The 20,332-nt window shown below is 40.8% G+C and overlaps 1 protein-coding gene across 2 annotated transcripts in view; it reads left to right on the top strand.

Moving 5' to 3' along the window:
• The window catches only part of LOC124556473 (polyadenylate-binding protein-interacting protein 1), a 136,800-nt gene that overhangs the window by 3,869 nt on the left and 112,599 nt on the right, over positions 1 to 20,332 (top strand). For both annotated transcript variants that reach the window (XR_006968612.1, XM_047130427.1), the window contains exon 2: positions 19,486 to 19,594. Coding sequence is in view for 1 of the 2 variants with exons in the window: in XM_047130427.1 (XP_046986383.1) it covers positions 19,486 to 19,594 (109 nt within the window). In the remaining variant the exon portion in view is untranslated. The remainder of the gene's footprint in view (positions 1 to 19,485; positions 19,595 to 20,332) is intronic.

The following is a 20,332-nucleotide window of genomic DNA, read 5'->3' as shown; positions in this document are numbered from 1 at the left end:
TTTTTTCATGCGTACAGATAAATGAATGTTTAAAGGGAATATAAATTGTGGTTGTAGTTTGGATACAGACAGCAAGGAAGTCGGTTATCTAGTGACTTTGTCTACCTTGAAAATTACGTAGCTGACACTCGTACACCCCTCCACAACACAAGAATTTATTACACTCTTTTTGTTTGACAGGTATAATAAAATTTGTATTTTAAAACTCGTAGAGTTAGGAAATGTTGAAGTCAGTGCTGTAAATTCACATTTCACTGAGTACCATGTTAACACCAATTCCCCACAAAATCTGTTCCATTATTCTTGAAGATGAAATTTGAGAGTTATGCCCTTTCTCCCTTTTTGAGAATTGCTTAATAAGACATAATTGTTCCTCTGCAGTTATGTAGGAAGCTCTTTATCTCTAAAAGCCAGTGAACAAGATTTCAACCAATCTCTGAACAGTGTAATTCTTAGAAGAATTGAAGCTTTCAGTACCGTTTAACCAACCAGTCACTTTTCAACCTAACAAAGACCTCAGGCTATGCCACAAGTGTGTCTGTAATCAGCTAAAAAAAAGAAAAACTAATATTGTCAAAGTGAAGTTACTTCTGTTTATGCCCATATAATGTCACAGGACATCATTATGTTATAGGTCAAAGCTGACATCTGCTGTCGATAGTTTGTTAGCAATAATTTTCATTCACACCATGATTATATTCTGTTAAAATGCTCAGTGCTTTTTGTTGAGCTGCATCTTCACTGGCAGGGTGTAACTGAAGCAAATTGCTTTAACAGTGGAATCGCTGATTCACCTGTAGACCAGGACGAGCCCTCTTACATGCACTTAATAACCAAATTTAATATTGAATGATCCCATGTTAGACCAGCCAACAGTTCTTTCTAGGAATGCGTTAAACCTCATCAAACTTTTCTGCTTTTCTCATTATGGTGGTGGTATGAGTATGAGGCACTAGGTTATCCTGGTCAGTGTTTCCATAATATGAGCTGTTTTTATATTGAATTGTCCCAGTCCCCTCCAATTTTTTAATTTTTTAAATCACTGGGTCTATTGAAAAATGGCAATATAAGGCACCTGCATCCTGTGTTGCAATTAAAGTGGTGTACTTGGTTGCGGGATACCACCCGTCTGCTTTGACCTGTGACGTAGTTGCGCTGTGCCGCGATGTATTGTGTGATGTCACTGAGCCACGGTGTGTTTGTTTTGGTATGGAAGTGAAATGTTGTCGAGAGTGCAATATGTGAAAAGTTAACATACTCTACCAGTTTAATTATGTGGTGGTTATGTGTTTGTGACGTGTGTTGTTATGTCATTTAGTGTGCTACAGTCACCATGATGTGGAGTGTACGAAATTATGTGGTGGCACAATGGGATATATTGTGCAGAATGTTGTCATATAAAACAAAATATATCGAGAAATTTAAACTGTACTCTTAGGTGACTGCATAACCAGTAATTGGAGCAATGTTTTTAATTAAGTCGTGGGAGAAGGTAGGTGAACCAATGTTTATTAATATATTAAAATGTGCAGCTGTTATTAATAAACATCCACTTACCTTCTCCCATAATTTCATTAAAAGACATTTCTTCACCCACCTTTTCCCATGGTTTGATTAAAAATCATTGATCCACTTATGATGTTTATGAAAACTATTTTCTCATGGGTCCTGCTGTCTTGTCCTACCCAATTACTCATTCATCATGTTCACTTCCCATCATTCACTACGCATGCACTTACTTACCGCAACATGCAACAGAAAAGAACCACACACTCAGCTATATAAGTGAACTGGAGAGTGGGTTGCCAGTGTTTGTAGTTGTTTGGGGGGGGGGGGGGGGGTGTTAGTTGCTATCCTGATCTACGGTTGAGCTATAAAGGTTAACTGGAGAGTGAGATACCGTGCTCGTCTTATAGTGTGTTTTTTATGCTTCTGTTGTATTTTATTTTTTGCCAGTTAAGTGTCGTCATCCCCCACCCACCAGTGTTGCACCTTGTATGGTGTTGTTGCTTTTATTACTGAATTTTTAGTTTGTCCCCATCCAAAAACTCCTTTTTTTCGTGTGGTTGTCCCGCTAATTTTATTGGGTTTAGTTTGTGTGTTATTTCGCTTCGCATTTGTATTTTTTGCGGGTGTTTTGATAGATCTTTTGGATGTGCTTGAAATAGGGGTTTTTGCCATGGTGGTGATGTTGTTGGTCAATGCAGACTGGTGGTGTCCCAGTTTCCAACCATCCCCAGTGGAAGAATAGGGCACATGTCAGATGGACCATCCTCAGTGTGACCTTAACTGATCTGTGATTAGGTTCAGTTTTTGTTCGACAAACCCGAAAAAGAGATGAGATGATTCTCTTGGGCATGGAATGTCAGAAAGTATAACATAAAAAACATAGAACATCTGAATATAATGCTCACTTCCCTGATCATTTGTCAGGAGATTGTCAAGATATGTGAATACATTGCAGTAAACTGGAACTGCTAATATTTACAGAATTAATACCATGTCAGAATGAAACATACTTATGCATTTGTAATAAATTTATCATACCCAAAATAACTAATCTTGACTGTTGTGACCAAGTGCCGTCAAAACGTAAGCTGGTCTAACAGTCCTGCTAAGATATTCATTTGTAGAGTAGATAGACTTGCCTAACAAAGTGTTTCAAACAGTGATTTATCTAAAACCAAGTTTTTAATGGTTTTTTAAGGGCCTAAGCATACAGCACGTCAAATCGTGTGGTGTTGATAAGTGCAATGGGAATCTATTGTCAGCTGCTTACAACAGGTGCCTCTTGCACTTACAATGGCTCCAAATATCACCAGTGGAGACATTGCGGGTGTGAACATGGTCTGTGTATTACTGAAACTGGTTACCATAACACAAAAATAAATGTGCTCTGAACTTTTGGTGCGTGTAATATCAGTGGCTTGAGAACTGTTAACATTTATGACTTGTTGATGGCTACATTTTTATGACATATATATAATCTGAAGCTAAGAAGAAAAAATCCACAGTATTAAAATTTGTAGTCACAGCCACTTGTGCCAACCTGAAATTTAGCTGTGCGATTCCAGTTGCTGTTTCGTGTTCTTGTGTTGACACTGAGATATTGTTAAAAATTTTGAAGTGATTTTAATTTAAGTGTAATTAGCACGTTATTTTTCCTAACATTTTTCTGTATGTATGCTTTTTGTGCTTTGTTTCAGTTTGTCAAAATAATTTTCACTTTACTTTCTGTATTTCCCCTCCTCCCTACATTGTACACTTAAGAAAGATCAAAGAATCAAAATTGTGTAAGACTGACATTCCCAGAGAGGTATTTTAACTGTGGGAATGGAAGAGCCTACCCACAGCAAGTTGAACAAATCATTGTAGCTCACCTTTGTATGGGTCACTATCCTTTAATCCATTACTCACTCCTTCCCCATAATAAGCCTCTAGAATGGAGTGAAAATAACATAATTATAACATTGTGCCATATTTTAATTGAAGGTTGTTTGTATTCTGATTAGAGGACATTAAACAGTTCAACCGAGAGCATGCCTTCTGCTTTACTGATAGTTGGAAGAGTTCAGCACAAGTTTTAAAATTTTGTGACGAATCAGGACTCCTTGCCAAGTTGTTGGTTCCTCTCTCTGTTTTATTTATTTTGTTTTATTAGTGGTCAGCCAGGAACATATATTTGGGGAAAAAGTTTGTGATTTTTTAAAAAAAAGGATGATGATTGAAAAAGCGCAAAAAGGAAAAACAAAATTGGCATATATCACACTTAATCAGTTAAGTTGACAGATGGCTTATCAACAACAGGGAGAACCCCCCCCCCCCCCTCCTGCTTGCCGCTCTTTGACCCCTCTCCCCACGCCACCACCCCCCACCCCCAAGGACAGAATTCCATCTCATGAAGGAGTCATGCTGCTCATCTGGGTTAATGATGATAATCAACCCATCTCCCTGAAAACCTGGCTCCAAACTGTTGCAGTCTGCATTTTCCTTCTTCACTTTCCCTTTTGGCTTTGTACTGTTTACATCCCTCTGTCATTTGATGTCACCAGGGCAGCCCCTCTCCAGCTTATTGGGCAGCTGTCCCACCTCTTTCTACTGCTCGGTGACTTTAATGCGCACCATGCCCTTTGGAGTCCTCCCAGATCCTGTCAAAGAGGTGCACTCTTGGATGATCTTCTCACTGTCTTAACCTCATCTGCCTTAACAATGGGGCACCAACATTCCTTTCAGACTCCATGCACACATATTCCCATTTGCACCTATCCTTTTGCAGTGCCCAGCTTGCCCATCATCTCGAGTGGTCCATTCTCTGTGACATGTACTTGAGCAGCCATTTCCCATGTGCTACCCATTTGCTGACACCTACCCCGCCTCCATGCACACCCAAATGTCAACTTTCTAAGGCTGACTGGAGGCTTTACTCCTCCCTGGTGACATTTGATGAACAACATTTACCCAGTTGTGATGACCAGATGGAATACTTTATGAACGTTATCGTTACCGCCCCAGAACATTCCATTCCTCGCACTTCCTCTCTATTGTGCTGTGTCCCTGTCTCTTGTTCGACTGAGACATGCCGTGATGCAATTCGCATGCAGAGCCGTGCTCTCCATGTTTTTTTAAGTCATGCTATGACGGCAAACATTCATTATAAATAGTTGTGTGCATAGTGTCATCGTCTTCTTTGTGATAGCAGAAAAGCTAGCTGGATTTCATTTATTAGTTCTTTCAACAGTTCCACACACTCTTCTGTGGTGTGGGCCAACCTCTGGTAGCTCTCTGGGACCAAGGTCCATTCCCCAATTTCTGGTCTGACTGTAGCAGGTGATGTCATAGTTGATCCTCTTGCTATCTCAAACACATAGGGCCACTATTTTGCAGAGATTTTGAGCTCCCCCTACGATCACCCTGCTGTCCTCCATCGGAAACAAGTGGAAGAGGCTTGAGCGATACTCTTCTCTTCTCAGAACTGTGAGTGCTATAATGCTGTCTATATGATGAGGGAGCTAGATCATGCTCTCACTTCATCCTGATTCTCTGCCCCAGGACCAGGTGATGTTCACATTCAGAACCTTTCTCTTGCGGGCAAGCTCTTTCTCCGACATACATACGATCGCATCTAGGGAGAGGGCACATCTGTCAGATGCTGACGTGAAGCCACAGTCATATCCGTACCTAAGTCCGGTAAGGATAAACACCTTCCTTCTAGCTACTGACCTATTTCTCTCACCAACTGTGTTTGCAAGGTGATGGAATGTATGATTCATGCCTGGCTTATGTGGTTGCTCAAGTCTTGGAATTTACTATCCACTGTACAATGTGGATATTGAGCTCACTGTTATGCAGCTGACCATCTTGTCACTTTTCCCATTGATGTCGTAAATGGTTTTCTGCGGAAAACACATACGGGTTGTGTTTTTCGATTTGTAGAAAGCATACGACACCTCCTGGAGGACTGGTATTCTTTGTACTCTCTACATGTTGGGCTTCCGAGGTTTTATGCCTTGTTTCCTTTAGGAATTTTTAAAAGACGAAGTTTTCAAGGTATGTGTGGGTTCTGCTTCATTGGACACCTTTATCCAGGAAAACTGTGTGCCTCAGGGTTCTGTCCTGAGTGGCGACCTCTGTGCTATTGTTGTCAACCCTATTATGGCCTGTCTCCTGTAGGGCATCTCCTGCTCCCTTTTTGTTGACAATTTTGCCATGAATTGCAGTTCTCTACGGACTTCTCATTGAGCGGCCTCTTCAGTGATGTCTCGGTCATCTTTACTCGTGGAGCATCGACAGTGGCTTTCATTTTTCCTCTGACAATACAGTTTGTATGTATGTCTGGCTGAGCAGTTGGTTTTTTTTTTTCCCCCCATCTTGGGCCTGTTGTTCTTCCGTTTGTTGAAACTACTAAATTCCTGTGGCTCATGCTCGATAGGAAACTTTCTCAGTCCTACCACGTGTCTTACCTGGTAGCCCACCGTATGCAGTCCTTCAATGCCGTACGTGTCCTCACTGGTCCTTCCTGGGGAGCAGATCGAACTACCATCTTCCGTCTGTACCGGTCCCTTGTCCTTTCCAAACTACATTGTGGGTGTTTCGTTTACGCATCTGCATGTCCGTCCCATCTCAATACTATCCACCATCGTGGCATCCATTTGGCCACTGGCGCCTTTTACACTAGCCGAGTCGAGTGTCTACGTAGAAGCTGCCGAACTACTTCTGTCCTACAGCCATGACTTTCTCCTCATCAGATTTGTGTGCCGTTCATCTGCCACGCGCGGCCACCCATCCTATGCCACCTCCATCGATTACTCATTTGATTGCCAGTATGGGGCACATTCCTCTTCTGTTACCTCTTGGAGTTCACATTTAGCTCTTGCTCTGGCAGCTTAACTTAACGCTACCTGCCACTTTCCCAATAGGTGTAAAGCCTTCACCTTGGCTTCATGTGGTGGCTCATGTTCACCTTGGCCTTCATTCACTTCCAAAGGACACTACTCCTGCCTTGCTGTATTGCCTTCAGTTTCATGACCTCCGCACGGAACGTCGCGATAGCACCTTCGTGTACACTGATGGTTCTCCGACTGCCCGTCGTGTCAGGTGTGCATTTGTCATTGGTACTGACGTTTTTTGGTATCGGTTTCTGGAACACTGCTCAGTATTTACAGCAGATCTCTATGCCCTGTATCAGGCCTTGCAGTACATCTGGCGACACAGGCTTTTCAATTGCGTCATCTGCTCCGACTCTCTGTGCCCTTCAAAGCCTCTGTGTGCTGTACACCATTCATTCCTTAGTGCAACGAGTCCAGGAAAGTTGTCACTTGCCGCTCTTGATGGAGCCACTGTGATGTTTATGTGGGTCCCTGGTCATGTCGGTCTGACAGGAAACGAGGCCGCTGACGCTGCTGTCGAGGCTGCAGTCCTTGTTCCAGAACCCCCTAGTTGTTATATTCCCTCTGATGACCTGTGTTGGTGTCTGTCAGCAGGTGGTGTCACTTTGTCATCACCACTGGTCCTCACTCCATGGGAACAAGCTCCGGGTAATTAAGCCTCTCCCAGCAGATAGGATGACCACCTCTCGCCGTGAGATCATTTTAAGTAGGTTGCGTCACAGGCACTGTCTTTTTAGACACCATTTTGTGCTCATTACCCTCAACCTTTGATGGTTCACCATGTCCTGACAGAATGCCCTTTTTTTAAGCAGTTACATTCTCATTTGTGTTTGCTGTCTGAGTTATCGGCAGTTTTAGCCAACAACATGTGAGCTGTAAACCGCATTTTATTTTTTGTATGGCAAAGGAAATTTAACCTTTAGTTCAAGACCTCAATTTCTCTATGGCTTATTTTATAAGTCTTTCTCCTTTTTCCTGTGTTCAGCTGAGTTCTCTTCCCTCAATTGGGATTAATGTGTAGTCGTTTTTAACTCCTCTTTGTTTTTGTGTTCTACTGTTGTGACATTGGCGCATATGACCCTAGTTGTTTTTGCGCCTTAAAACAAAACAAACAGAAAGTTGCGCGAACATTTCCAGATTTATTTAAATACTTGTTTACTTAAAAAATTAGTTGTAAATGTGCAAAGTCAGTATTGGGGTAATGACATTCCAGAAGTAGTGCCAAAAGAAATATTTACAGCTGTTTGAGATACAAATAAAGTAAATGTCTGAGGAAATTGTATGTGAACAAAAATGAGACTTTAGACAAAGGACCTACCAGTTTTGAGAAGTGGATATAGCACAGGGGATCATTTGTAGGGCTTCAATAAAATTAAAGAACAGGTACTTAGCTTGGGTCAGAGTGATGGTAATGCTGCCATTAAAAAACTAAAATAAAACTGAAAAAAATAACTAAACTTTTGTTGATGTGCAGGTTGGTATGAACCCCAGAGTGCTGTTGGGCATAGTCCAGTTGGCGGCGATATTTCCCTGGCTTCTTTCGCTTTGAGAACTATCTCATCTAGTCAGTTGTATTACATATCTAGTGTACACTGCTCAGCCTCTTGAATCATAACGTAATCCATTTTTACACACGCTTCTGGGGCATACATTTTCTTATTGATGATGTGAATGTGGTCTGTAAATTTTTCGTATCCTCCCCCGTGCTTCATAGAGATGTTACTAAGTAGCTCTTGGTGGTGACTAGTGGTGCCTCTCGTACAGTAATGCTCACACAACCCCACTGCAAAATCTGCTTGAGTTTTCACTCACTGTAACTTGTCGTGACACATTATGAGCACATATGCATCACTTGTCAGCTTTAGACGTACTGTATTCAGCATCAGCCCTCTGATCTCTTACCCGAGGTCACTGCAGTCTCAAATTGTCCAGAAAAACTACTTCTTCCCCAGGTTTCCTGCTCAGATGGTGTTAACAAATCAGATAGTGTAAAATCCAGTGTTGGCTAAGAGAGACTGTATGGTGAAGGTGTTTCTCCCCTTCTGGCTATCTAAAATTATTTAGTTCCTCACTCGTACCTTGGTAATTGACACACTGCTCTGAAAGATTGTTTGAGATGTTGTATAACTTCTTGTGTGGTAACTTTCTCGACCACTGACATCTTGTAATTGCTGTGTACTAAAAATAAAATGTATAAAATGGCCAGACAGGTTACACATGCTAGCAGCACTCACCCATTAATCTCTGATAACCAGTATCTGTGGTGTAGATCGGGCAGCACCCATGCAGTCACTAGAATTGAGCTTCTCCATATTGATCCCACTCTGTCACCAATTGTTGTGGATCATATTGACTGTGATGTCAGGATGGCCAGCCTAGTCCACATTCAGTGAGCTGTGTAGCATTCACATATTAGTGGTTTCTGCATTACAGACCCTCATAAGGCGAGAGGTGAGAACATATCGTGTACCCAGAAATGTTGTCATACAAGATCATTTTGGTGGTCCAGTTGTTATGGTATATGGAGGCATAATGTTGCAGGGGTGTAATGACCTCCAAGTCTTTGAACACAGTACTCTTGACTGGTCATTGTTATTGTGAAACTTTGCTTCATTTCCATGTGCATTTACTTGTAGGTGTATTGGGCCCCAACTTCATTTTTATGGATGACAGTGTGCTACTACATTGAACAGTGCAGATGGAGAAGCTTGTGGAATGAAATGATATTCAGCAAATGGACTGTCCTTCCCATTCCCTCCATCTGAAACCCATCGAGCACATGTGTGATGCATTTGGGAGACGTATTTCAGCATGTCCACATGTGCTAACAGCCATCTAGCAGTTGAAACTTCCTGGCTGGCAGATTAAAACTGTGTGCTAGACCGAGTGTCTAACTCGGTACCTTTGCCTTTTGTGGCAGGTACTCTATTGACTGAGCTACCCAAGCACGACTCGTGATCCTTCCTCACAGTTCTACTTCTGCCAGTACCTCATTCCCTGCCTTCCAAACTTCACTAAAGTGCTCCTGTGAAACTTGCAGGACTAGCACTCCTAGAAGAAAGAATATTGTGAAGATCTGGTGTAGCTACAGCTTGGGATATGCTTCCAGAATCAGTTTTCATTTGGTATTGGGGTATGTGCTGATATGAATTAAGAGGAAGTCTAGCTGTGACGACGGGTCATAAGTAGAGTTCGGGTAGCTCAGTCAGCAAAGCGCTTGCCTGCGAAGGGTGACGGTACAGAGTTCAAGTGTGTCTGGCACACAGTTATAATCTACCAATAAGTTTCATATCAGTGCACACTCAGCTGCAGAATGAAAATTCATTCTGTATCCAGCAGTTGTCAAACTCGATGATGGAGGAATGTAATGCCTTACCAGAACAACTCCTTACCAACGTTGTGCCCAGCATGGGACCACATTGGAGAGTGTGCAATACTGGACATGGTGATAACACACCCTTTTAAGAACAATGGCCCTCCTTTTGTAATGTCCAGGGGACCATCATAAATTACAGTTACTTCAGTACGATTATCATCTTTGAAAATAAATGTCATTTCTGTTTGTCTCATTGCATATCTCTTTGTTCCCGTCTGTACTATGCTGTAGCAATTCTTTCAATGTCTGATCAAAGTTTCACTGAGCTATGTTACTTGGCAGTGGCACATCATTTGAAAGTTACTTTCATTCTTAAGTTTTGCACACTGGTGTACTTCTAGAAATCCTCACTCCCTTTTTCATTTACATTTGCATTTTTACAGTTCTTTTTGTGTCATGCACCCTGATATTAAATAACATCATTGTGAGAGAGACCATTAACTAAGGGAATAATGATATGGCTTTTCAGTCTCTCCTCCTTCCTGAAATGTTCTGCTTGTGCAGAATGTCCACAAAGCCACTTCCAACCTTCTCCTTTCTACCACTTTCTGTTGTTGCATGTCCACTAGATTCGTGTCATCCTTAATGTGATCTCTTCATCTTTGTCATACTCCTTTAGATGGTCTTCTTCTAGATTCTGTCCATTCCAGAGCTGTTCTTAATAACCTTTCTTTTCCCATTCTTTTAATGTAGCCAAACGAGTCATGCCCATTCTCTCTATAGTTTTTAAGGGGTAGATCTGTTTGTCTAGGTCCATCATTCTGATTCATAGGTCAAAACTGGTAGCTAATATGATTTTTATGTGATGATCTTTGCTTTGGCAGACAATTTTCCAATTCCTAATTGTCTGATACACAGCAATAAAATTTTGGACAATTTTCTAGCCTCTCAGAAATTTCATCCTTTGTTTCCTTTCCTGGTCAGCTTACTTCCTAAATATCTGAAAGTATCTACTTCTTCAATAATCTTCCCATTCTAAGTTGCATCCTTCATTTTGTGTGTTTTACCTGCTGACTTTCATTACCTCACTTTTTGTCAAGCTAATTTCCATACCTGCTTCTTCAGTTTCCCTCTGTCAGGTATTTAGTTGATCTTCCAATTTCTACTCATTCTCATCCCATATTGTCACATTGTCTGTATACATTATGATTTTCATATCATCTGGTACTGACCCTTAATGAACTCTCCTTACGATGTTATCCATGCCTATATGTTTTAAGAGTAAGTTAAAAGTGATGGTATGGGATAAGGTATATATTATATAGAAAGAGATGCTAATGTGAAAAACATTCAACATTACATGCATTCTACAAAAAATACTGTAATAATTTAAGGAAAGGTTAAAACTGTGTGGGGATATTGTCATGTAGGATATTGTCAAACAGGAGACGGGAAAGCCAGACAGTGTATAAGATACCATAACAATAAATTAACAGCCAGTATTGCGACTAGTTTGCAGGTTCCAAGTATTTTTAGCAATCACTTTCTAAATGTAGCAGCAAAACTAGGATTAAATGGTACAACTGAAGAAGCAAGAGAATATATTAAAAATGTCATTCCAATTTAAGCGGTTAGAAGTACTACTAACATCCTTCACTTAGATTAATAGAATTTAAAAAAATTCTAAAAAACGAAAGCTTGTCTGGTGTTGACGAAATTTATAATAGAATTCAGAAAATTTGTTCTAATGAAATAAGTAATGTTCTTAATGAGGTATGTAATGCATCTTTAGCAGACAGAATTATTGCACATAGCAGTTGTTAAGCCAAAAAACATAAGCTACTACAGCCGTTGTCACTAGCAATGAAATGCGTCTTGAGTAATTGTCAATATGTAAAATTTTCCAACGTTTTGGCCACTGTTGCAAATGGCCTTCCTCAGGGTGTTGTGCTGACTGCTGAATGAGAAAAAACTTAAAGTTCTTATATACTATAGAAAAAAAGCTGTCTTGTAATCTGATTGAGGATGACGAGGAGAAGTAGTGTTAGATGTTCTTTATTTTATTGCTTTATTTCTTTTTGTTGGTGGAAATAGATACCCTTTATTTGTGTTTGATTAATTTGTTGCCATTGGAGGAAGCAGGCAAATGAGAAATGGGTGGCAGTTACTTGCTGTCTTGTGCCAATTGAGGCATGCTATCTGTTTACCCACCACAGCAGCCACAGGTGCACTGAGTACTGGCACCCCTCAGCCGACACCAGGCAATAATTAAACAACATTGTGTCACAATTGCTGCCCATAATTCATCTGCCTATTTCCACCAATGGCAAGAAATAAAGTGAACACCAATAAAGGATATCTGACACTCCTCCTCCTCCTCCTCCTCGGTACCTCATCAGATTACAACATCTTTTTGCTATAGTAGATAAGAACTTGAAGTTTTTCTCGTACAGCAGTCATCACAAAAATCTGAGGGAGACCATTTGCAACAGTGGCCAAAACATTGGAGAATTTTACATATTGAAAATGCTATCACACACCCAGAAGAATTTTGGTGACTGTTATTAAACCTCTTTATAAGAATGGTGACAAGAAAGACTTAAATAATTGTCATCCAGTTTACTTGACACATCTTTCTCCAAAACATTCGAAAAGTGTACTCGAATAGTCTCATATTTAAGGAGAAACAATTTACTTACTGAATCACACTTTTGATTCTGGAAGGGTTGCTCAGCTGAGACTACTATTTACACATCCACTCACCAAATATTACAAGCCTTAAGTAATAAAATGTTGCAAGTTGGTATTTTTTGTTATCATTTTAAGGCATTTTATTGCATAGATCATGTTACTTCCTTACAAAAACTTGAGAAACAGAATGCAAACAGTCATGCTGAATAACTGAAACAATATTTGAAGAAGAGAAAATTTTAGTTACTGAGAAGAAATCATGAAGGGAGCCCCCACAGGGTTCAATTTTGGGTCAACTACTGTTCCTTATACAAGGTGTTGCAAAGTCTTTGTGACAAATGTCTGTGGGCGATAGAACGTGTCACGGAGAATGACATTTATTGGAGACAAAATGTTCAGATGCCTCCCAGTGATGCTGGGGATCCATGAGTATTCACCTGTCCTATGGTAACGAGATTTCATCAACCTAGCAGTGTCTACTATTTGGGTCTGCAGCGTACTACCTAAAACAGAAAACAGATAGGTTGACTTTCAACAAAACAACTATAAGAATCTGTGTCACTGAGTGGCGAAAGATATTTTAAAAGCAAATCAGGAACTTCAACTTTGCACAGCCTATCAAGCAGAGCAGATGACTAGATGATAGGCAATACACCATACAAATGCTTCAAGATGCCTTAACTGTGCCACTTGTCAGGGGCATAACTGGTCTTTAACAACTACTACCATCACTGGGAAAAGTAGATAAGCATTTTGACTGTAACAAAAGTTGTTCTCCATGACTTAATTTATCACCTCTAGACATTTGTTGCAAAGACTTTGAAATGTAAATTACCTTCCACTTAACATTCAACAAGCAAAACTGGAAATGTCTGCAGACAATACATGTGCTATAATATGTCCCATTAGAAAGCAACATCTCTTAGTAAGGCCTAAGTGATTATGAACGATGGTCTGTGCTGCTGTTGATCCAATATTTAGGGTCCCTTCAATGTCGCAAAATGTAAGATGTGGATCTTCTTTGATCATTTTCCTCACAGCATCAATGTTTTCAGGAGTCACAGCTGTTGCTGGCCGACCAGGACGAGGTTTATCTTCAATTGACTGCCGACCCCTCGAAAACTCGCAAAACCAATTTCCAAATTTGGCCCTAGAAGGGGAAGCTTCACCAAAAACACGCAGCAAAGAAGAATGGCATTCTTCGGCACATAAACCCTTTTTATAATCGTAAAAATTCATGCCACGAAAATCGCGACGTGACAGCTCCATCCTGCACCATCTGTCTCAGCACTGCCTGTGCTTTCTTACCATGCTGTGGGGGGATCACCACTAACCAGGTGCTGCGCGTGCGCGTCCCTAGGTCGAAAAACATTGCACTTTCGAATGAAAACAACCCCATTGTCCTCCGTCTTACGGTTTACGGGCTGGTAAAAACTTTCGGCATAGCCTTCATACAAAGCATTCGTCTGGTCCCATCTATATTACGGGAGTCTCGCATATGGCTCGGCATCACCTTCAACATTACAAATGCAGAACCCAATTCACCACTGTGGGGTGGGATTGGCAACTGGTGCCTTTCGGACTAGCCCCAGCAGTTCCACTGTTGCAGGTTCTGTGTCAACAACAGTCTGTCACTTATGTATAAAGCATCCGCTGTTCCCAGGAGTACCCAAACTACTCTATCCTCTTTCCAGATACTGCAATGCCAACCCAGGTCTGGGGTTAAGACTGCCAACCACATACGGATTTTTTTATTTTATTTATTAATTTTTTTTCCCCTATGAATTCCAGCTTTCCCTTCTACAACGTCTTCTCACATACACCTCCATGGTGCATCCTCCATCCACAGCTCTGTCTTGACCTATCACAAAGTCTGAAAGACTCAACTCATCCTTAGGCCCTCCACACAAATTCTTCTCCGTGTTTCATGGTTCAGAAGTACAGTAAACTCCCATTTTTCGAATCATGTTTATCCAAAATCCTCTTTATCTGAACAAATTTTTCCAATTTTTGCAGCTCTCATTGGCGCTGTCTGACGCATCGCACAGCTGCGCTTTTGGCTAGTTAGACTGACACTTGACAAGATTCAACTTATCTGTGCCTGGTGCATTTGCTGGTGTTTTTCGGCAGTCTACTGCTAATCAGTGCACTGGCGTCTGTCAAAAGTCAGAACGTCGTCGGTTTGTGCAAGTGTTAGTTGAAGTTTTAGCATGTTTCTTGTTCATATTGCATGGTTTCATGCCAGTGCCATCTATTGGAACTCCTTGAAAGTACAGTACATACATTATTACTCTATGGAGCATGATGTAGCCCTGTCGAAACTGGCAATGAAAGTGCGGCGGCTAACACTTTGTCTGTTGTCGGTACATCAGACGAAGCTGAGCATTTAACAATTTAACTGTGAACGTACTATGCACTGTTGTGTAGAATGTGATCTTGTTGGAACAAAAGCTTCGCACTTTGCAGAGAATTGATGCTGGTGAGCCACCCGTGAAAGTTGTTGTGGATTTGAATGTTGGTAGGAGCAAGATTACTGATTGGAATACAAATCGATCAGAAACTGAAAAAAATTGTTCCATTAGAGCGTCAGGCAGTGCAGCGAAATCTTGAAAAACAATGAGAAAAGGTGGACATCCTTAGTTAGAAGAGGCCTTATTTTTGGGGCACGTACAAATAAGAGCCAAAGGTGTGCCAGCTTCAGGTCCTCTACTTCGTCAAAAAGCTATGACTTTTTATGAGGAAAGGAGCAAGAATTCCTTGGAAATGATGGCTGGCTGGATCGGTTCAAGAAATGGCATGGTATTCATGAAATTGCCATCAGCTGCGAATCATTATCCAGGGATGAAGCCGCTATCGCTGATTTTAAGAGGAAACTGCACACAATCAACAAAGGAGGTTATATTGGCGATCAGCTTTACAACTGTGATGAAACTGGGTTGAATTACAAAATGTTGCCAACAAAAACCCTTGCCTCTAAACAAGAAAAAAAGGCATCCAGATATAAAAAAAAAGCAAAGAAAAGAGTTACTGTCCTCGCATGCAGTAATGCCACTGGCAATCATAAACTGTGCCTTCCTTTAATTGGCAAATCTAAAAAACCAAGAGCAATTTTGATGCAACCAGCTGTTAAACCTTTGCCATTGTGGTACATGAATCAGTCTAAGGCATGGATGAATGGTGCCATCTTCAAAGAGTGGTTCCAGGCAGTGTTTGTTGCAGCTGTAGAAAAATACATGGAAGAAAATAGAGTTCCTCGAAAAGCGCTACTTCTTGTGAACAATGCTCTTTCTCACCCATATGATCTACAAGGTGGGGATATCAAAGTTGTTTCTCTCACCAAAAGTCATGTCTTTATGACAACCGATGGACCAAGGTGTTCTTGAAGCAATGAAAAAACATTGCAGACATACGCTGCTGAAATACGTAATTGGTGCAATTGATGCTGAAGGAGAGTTTGTGCAAGCTCTTAAAAAAAAACGATATTTTAAGTGTCATTCATCAAATTGCTGAAGCTTGGAATCTAATTCCTCCAATTTCTCTCGTTAGGTCTTGGAAAAAAACTCATAAGGCAACTTATCAGTGGTGGGAAGAAGGAGGCAATACTGAAACTCGAGCTGACATGCCAGAAACAGATGAAAATGATGTAATTTTGTTGTATTTCCTGGATAAACTACCGGGTTGTGAGGACGCAAACTTAAGACGTTGAAGAGTGCATGGCAAACGACTTTTTTTTTTATTTGACTAAGGAAGAAATTGTTTGAATTGAGACTAATCAGAAAGTGTCTGAAGAATATGTCTCTGATGACGAAGGAGAGGAAAAGATTCCTCACACAGTTGATTACGAAGCAATCCAAACTGCCCTGGAGTACATTAGCCAACAGGAGGGGGTGACTTATCCTGAAATCCTTTGTTTCCAAAATTGGAGATATATTGCCACAACAAAAGTTCCTCAAGCCAAAAACAAAAAACCATTACAGACTTTTTTAATCAAAAAATAAATTATAATGAAGCATCCTAGAACTTCAATGTCCATAAGGTAAAAATTTTTGGATTTTTACTTTAAATTTCCTCTAGACAAGCTATTCATTCCTTTGAGTAATCTCTAGATTTGTTTAATAATTTTTTAAAGTAGTTTATTTTATTCAAAAGAATAGGTAATAAAATTAAAAATCCTGTTTTTTTTTTCCTGCTGCCAGATAAGGTGACTTTTTTCCCCCCGAAAGAACACTAAATAAACGAGCTTTGTTATTCAGCATTTGTAAACTTTGAGTTTTCAATCATGCTTTGGCACCCTTTTAACATGTCAACACAGTTTTTCCAGTCGAAACATGACAACCATATCAATAACATTCTATGTACCCTAGACATGTTTTATGGTCGTATTTCGTGGTATTGACGTAATTTGGGGTGTCTCACGCATAAAAACAGGGGGACTTAAGTTTCTCTGAAACTTCAGTTATCAGAACTGACCACCGTTCCGATCATTTCAGATAAACAGGAGTTTATTATAGTCTATACTGATGTCTCAATGTTTGCTGGTCACACTGGTGTTGCTTACCTTTGTGTGGGATGTAAAGAACTCTGCTCCTTGCTGGATGGCTGCAGTGTTTTCTCTGCAGAGATGTTTGCCATCTCTTGTTCACTTGAGCATATCCATTCGTGCTCTAGTGAGTCCTTCCTCATCTGCAGAGACTCTTTAAGCAGTGTACAAGGTCTTGACCAATGTTACCCTTGGTCCTGACTATCCAGGATTCAGTGGTCTTTCTCTGAACCCCCGGTCACTTTTGGGTCTTGGGGAATGAACTCGCTGATAGGCTGACCAAATTTGCCACGTCTGAACCCCAGGTCACTTTCGGATCCTGGGGAATGAACTTGCTGAAAGGCTGACCAAATTTGCCACCAAGTGGCCTCTTGATATGGGGGGTCTCTTGCAAGGACTCCATTGTCCATTGCCTGATCTGCATTGGCCATACTTGGATGACTCAGGGTAATCTCCTCCATCAGGAGGATCCACCCCACTGTCGTTGTGGCACCCATTTGACATCTGTGTGCATTCAGCTGGACTGTTCTAACGTAGCCACCCTGCAACGGTCTCTTAATCTTCCTGGTGTTAGCGGACGATGCCTCAGCAGCTGACGTGGTTTTACATTTTGCGGAGACGGCTTTTCCCACCCTTTGAGGGAGGGAATGTCACCCTAGTAGGCCTATTGAGGGGTTGGCAGAATACTCTGTTGCCTCCTTTGCCCCAAATGGGCAGTGCATGTCTGGGCTTGGTGGTCCCCGCCCCCTCCCCCTCCAGCCCCCACCCTACCCACTCTTTTGCTCTTCTTCTCTCTTCTTGGTATTCTTCCTATGTCTCCTGTGCTTCTCTCTCTCAGTATGTGTCACTGGTCTTTTGTGGGTATTATTGGGTGGGATGCCTCTGATAAGTGATGGGAGGTATGTACCCCATCTCACTTTCTGCCTTTGGGGGGCCCCAGCTGTTCACTGGACAGGACACCTTTGCCTGCTTTTCATCCTTTCCCCCATTTCTTCTTCCTTGTTCCTTTGTCTAGGCTTTGTTGACGTTTGGTAGACCTTGGGGCTTTCTTCCCTTGAGTTTTGCACACTAGGCCCTTCTTTGGTGTGTAGTTTGTTGATTTGCCTGTTCCAGGTAGGAGGGATTGATGACCTTGAAGTTTGGTGCCTTTAATCATTATACCAACCAACTTCCTACAGCAGGTCAAACACTTCTAATGCTTATTTACAAACAATATGGAAGTCTGAGCCAACTCATAAAAGTAAATTTTTCTATACTACAGTCAACACCTGACTTACTTTTTAAGTAACAAGACAAATAAAATGTAGCTATAGGGAAATTTATTCGTTTCTGGGCAATGAAAATTTAGACATAGACAGACACGCACATACATGCTATGACATTTGATAGTTTAAAAACTGCTAATATAAAAATGAAATTTTCAATTGATCAACTAGATTGTATGATGACTCCTTAAATATTACATGAAATACTCATGGAAAAATAGCTTGATTTTTTTTGCCCATGTAATGATGGCAGTGTCGCTTAGTCTTGGAAAGTTGTTACACAGGTTTACTTTATAATTAACCATTGTATTTGTGCAGTAATATTGTGTGTTGATGCTTGACCAAGAAAATTGTTGGAACGGAGAGAGGAACGGATTGAAGGTAACAAGCCACACAATCTTCTCACAAGGATAGGCAGTAGGCCTTATATACCCATGTTTTATTAAAGCTGGAGTCATTGGCACTTTACTGTTTTTGACCAGGAACAGCATCATCTATCATTTCAAAATGAAAAGATGACAAAAACAGCTGAGTAAAGTCCACATACTGTGATGGCTATGGCACTGCTATAGCGAACAGTGCTGTTTGCTAGCTAAGATTGGCACTGACCAGAGAAGGTTGATACGAGCCTGTAGTCAACAGATTTTTTTGTTGTTCTTCGCTCTCGGCAACCAACCCGAGAAGTGACAAGTTTGTGTGTGTGTGTGTGTGTGTGTGTGTGTGTGTGTGTGTGTGTGTGTGTACTAAAGCACCAACATATCATTAGTCAGAATATTAAGTGTAAAATTTGATGCAGTTTTAGCAGTTATGCTTCACACAATGACCTGGCTTGTTGGTGTTGTGATCTTCAGTCGGAAGACTGGTTTGATGCAGCTTTGCACACTAAAATTTTAGCCTATCCTGTACAAGCCTCATCTATGCATAAGTTTTGCAACATATATCCATGCATGTGCCCTATCAGTTAATTACGTATTGTAGTCAATTTGTGCCATATATTTATTTTCTCCCCAATTTCATTCAAAACCACCTCATTTGTTATTGGATCTACCCATCTTATCTTCAGTTGGCTTCTGTTGCACCACGTTTCAAAAGCTTGTATTCTCTTCCTGTGAAACCAGTGCCAAGGATAGCACTGTGTTATTCATATAAATCTTTGGATTGAGGGCTTTTTTACTTGGGCCTTATAAAGAAAGTATCATGCATGCATTTACAATAATACATTTTTGAATAGACATTTGATTATCTGCAGAATGGAAGACGATGTCAATGCTTTCTACTATCTTTCAGAATAATACTCCAGACTCGGAAGGAAATGGTTGCGGCAGAGGCAGAGGTCGTGGCCATGTAGACTGGTCCAAACCATTACGCCGGCCACATCAGAGCACAATTACTCCAGGTATGGTCAAATATCTCTAAGGGGATTTACTTTAATGACTTTCATATTGCTGAGGCTTTGTGACCTCTATCATGCTTTCAAGCAGTTGTCTATAAGTGGTATAGGGCTATTAAAATAGCTTTGAAGTGGCAGTAATTGGAATAAGGAGAAAACAACATTGCTAAATGTAAAGTAAACAGTGTTAACACATTCATATGGCTGAATGTATGTGTGCAGAAATGCAACACATCAGTCCTGTGAACGCTAGCAAAAAATGGTGGGTGGTTGATAGTATTCCTTCTTAGGCTCAATTTAAGTGACAGTCATGAGACTATTTATATTCAACCTTAAGAGCTTTGTCAGTGATGATTCAGAGCTGAACCCAAGACAACATATTGCATCTGGTACTGGGGGTTGTTTGTTTTTGGTCAAGAATTTTCATCTTGACTCACAATTAGACATAAACATGTGACAGGCCACTTCATTTCACACAGGTACAACTCTCATGAAGCTTTATGTAAGTTGCGTAGCAGTCGAGTACACCATTCATATGTTTATTGTATTATGAACTTCTAATTAGAAGCAACTTACTTATTTTGTTTTTGCTGTAAACTTTTGTAGTTAATTTTTTGAATTTCTTGCATGTTTGTGTAGTGTAGGTTTCCACCGTCTGTAGTATAGATACAGACTGTGAATGCAGTGTTCAGTGCTGTGTTCGGATGCAAGCCGACTTGGTGCCCTGTTGCTTGCAGCTCCATG

The sequence above is a fragment of the Schistocerca americana genome, chromosome X, assembly GCF_021461395.2.
Source record: "Schistocerca americana isolate TAMUIC-IGC-003095 chromosome X, iqSchAmer2.1, whole genome shotgun sequence".
Lineage (NCBI taxonomy): Eukaryota > Metazoa > Arthropoda > Insecta > Orthoptera > Acrididae > Schistocerca > Schistocerca americana.
This window is presented reverse-complemented; position numbering and strand designations above follow the sequence as displayed.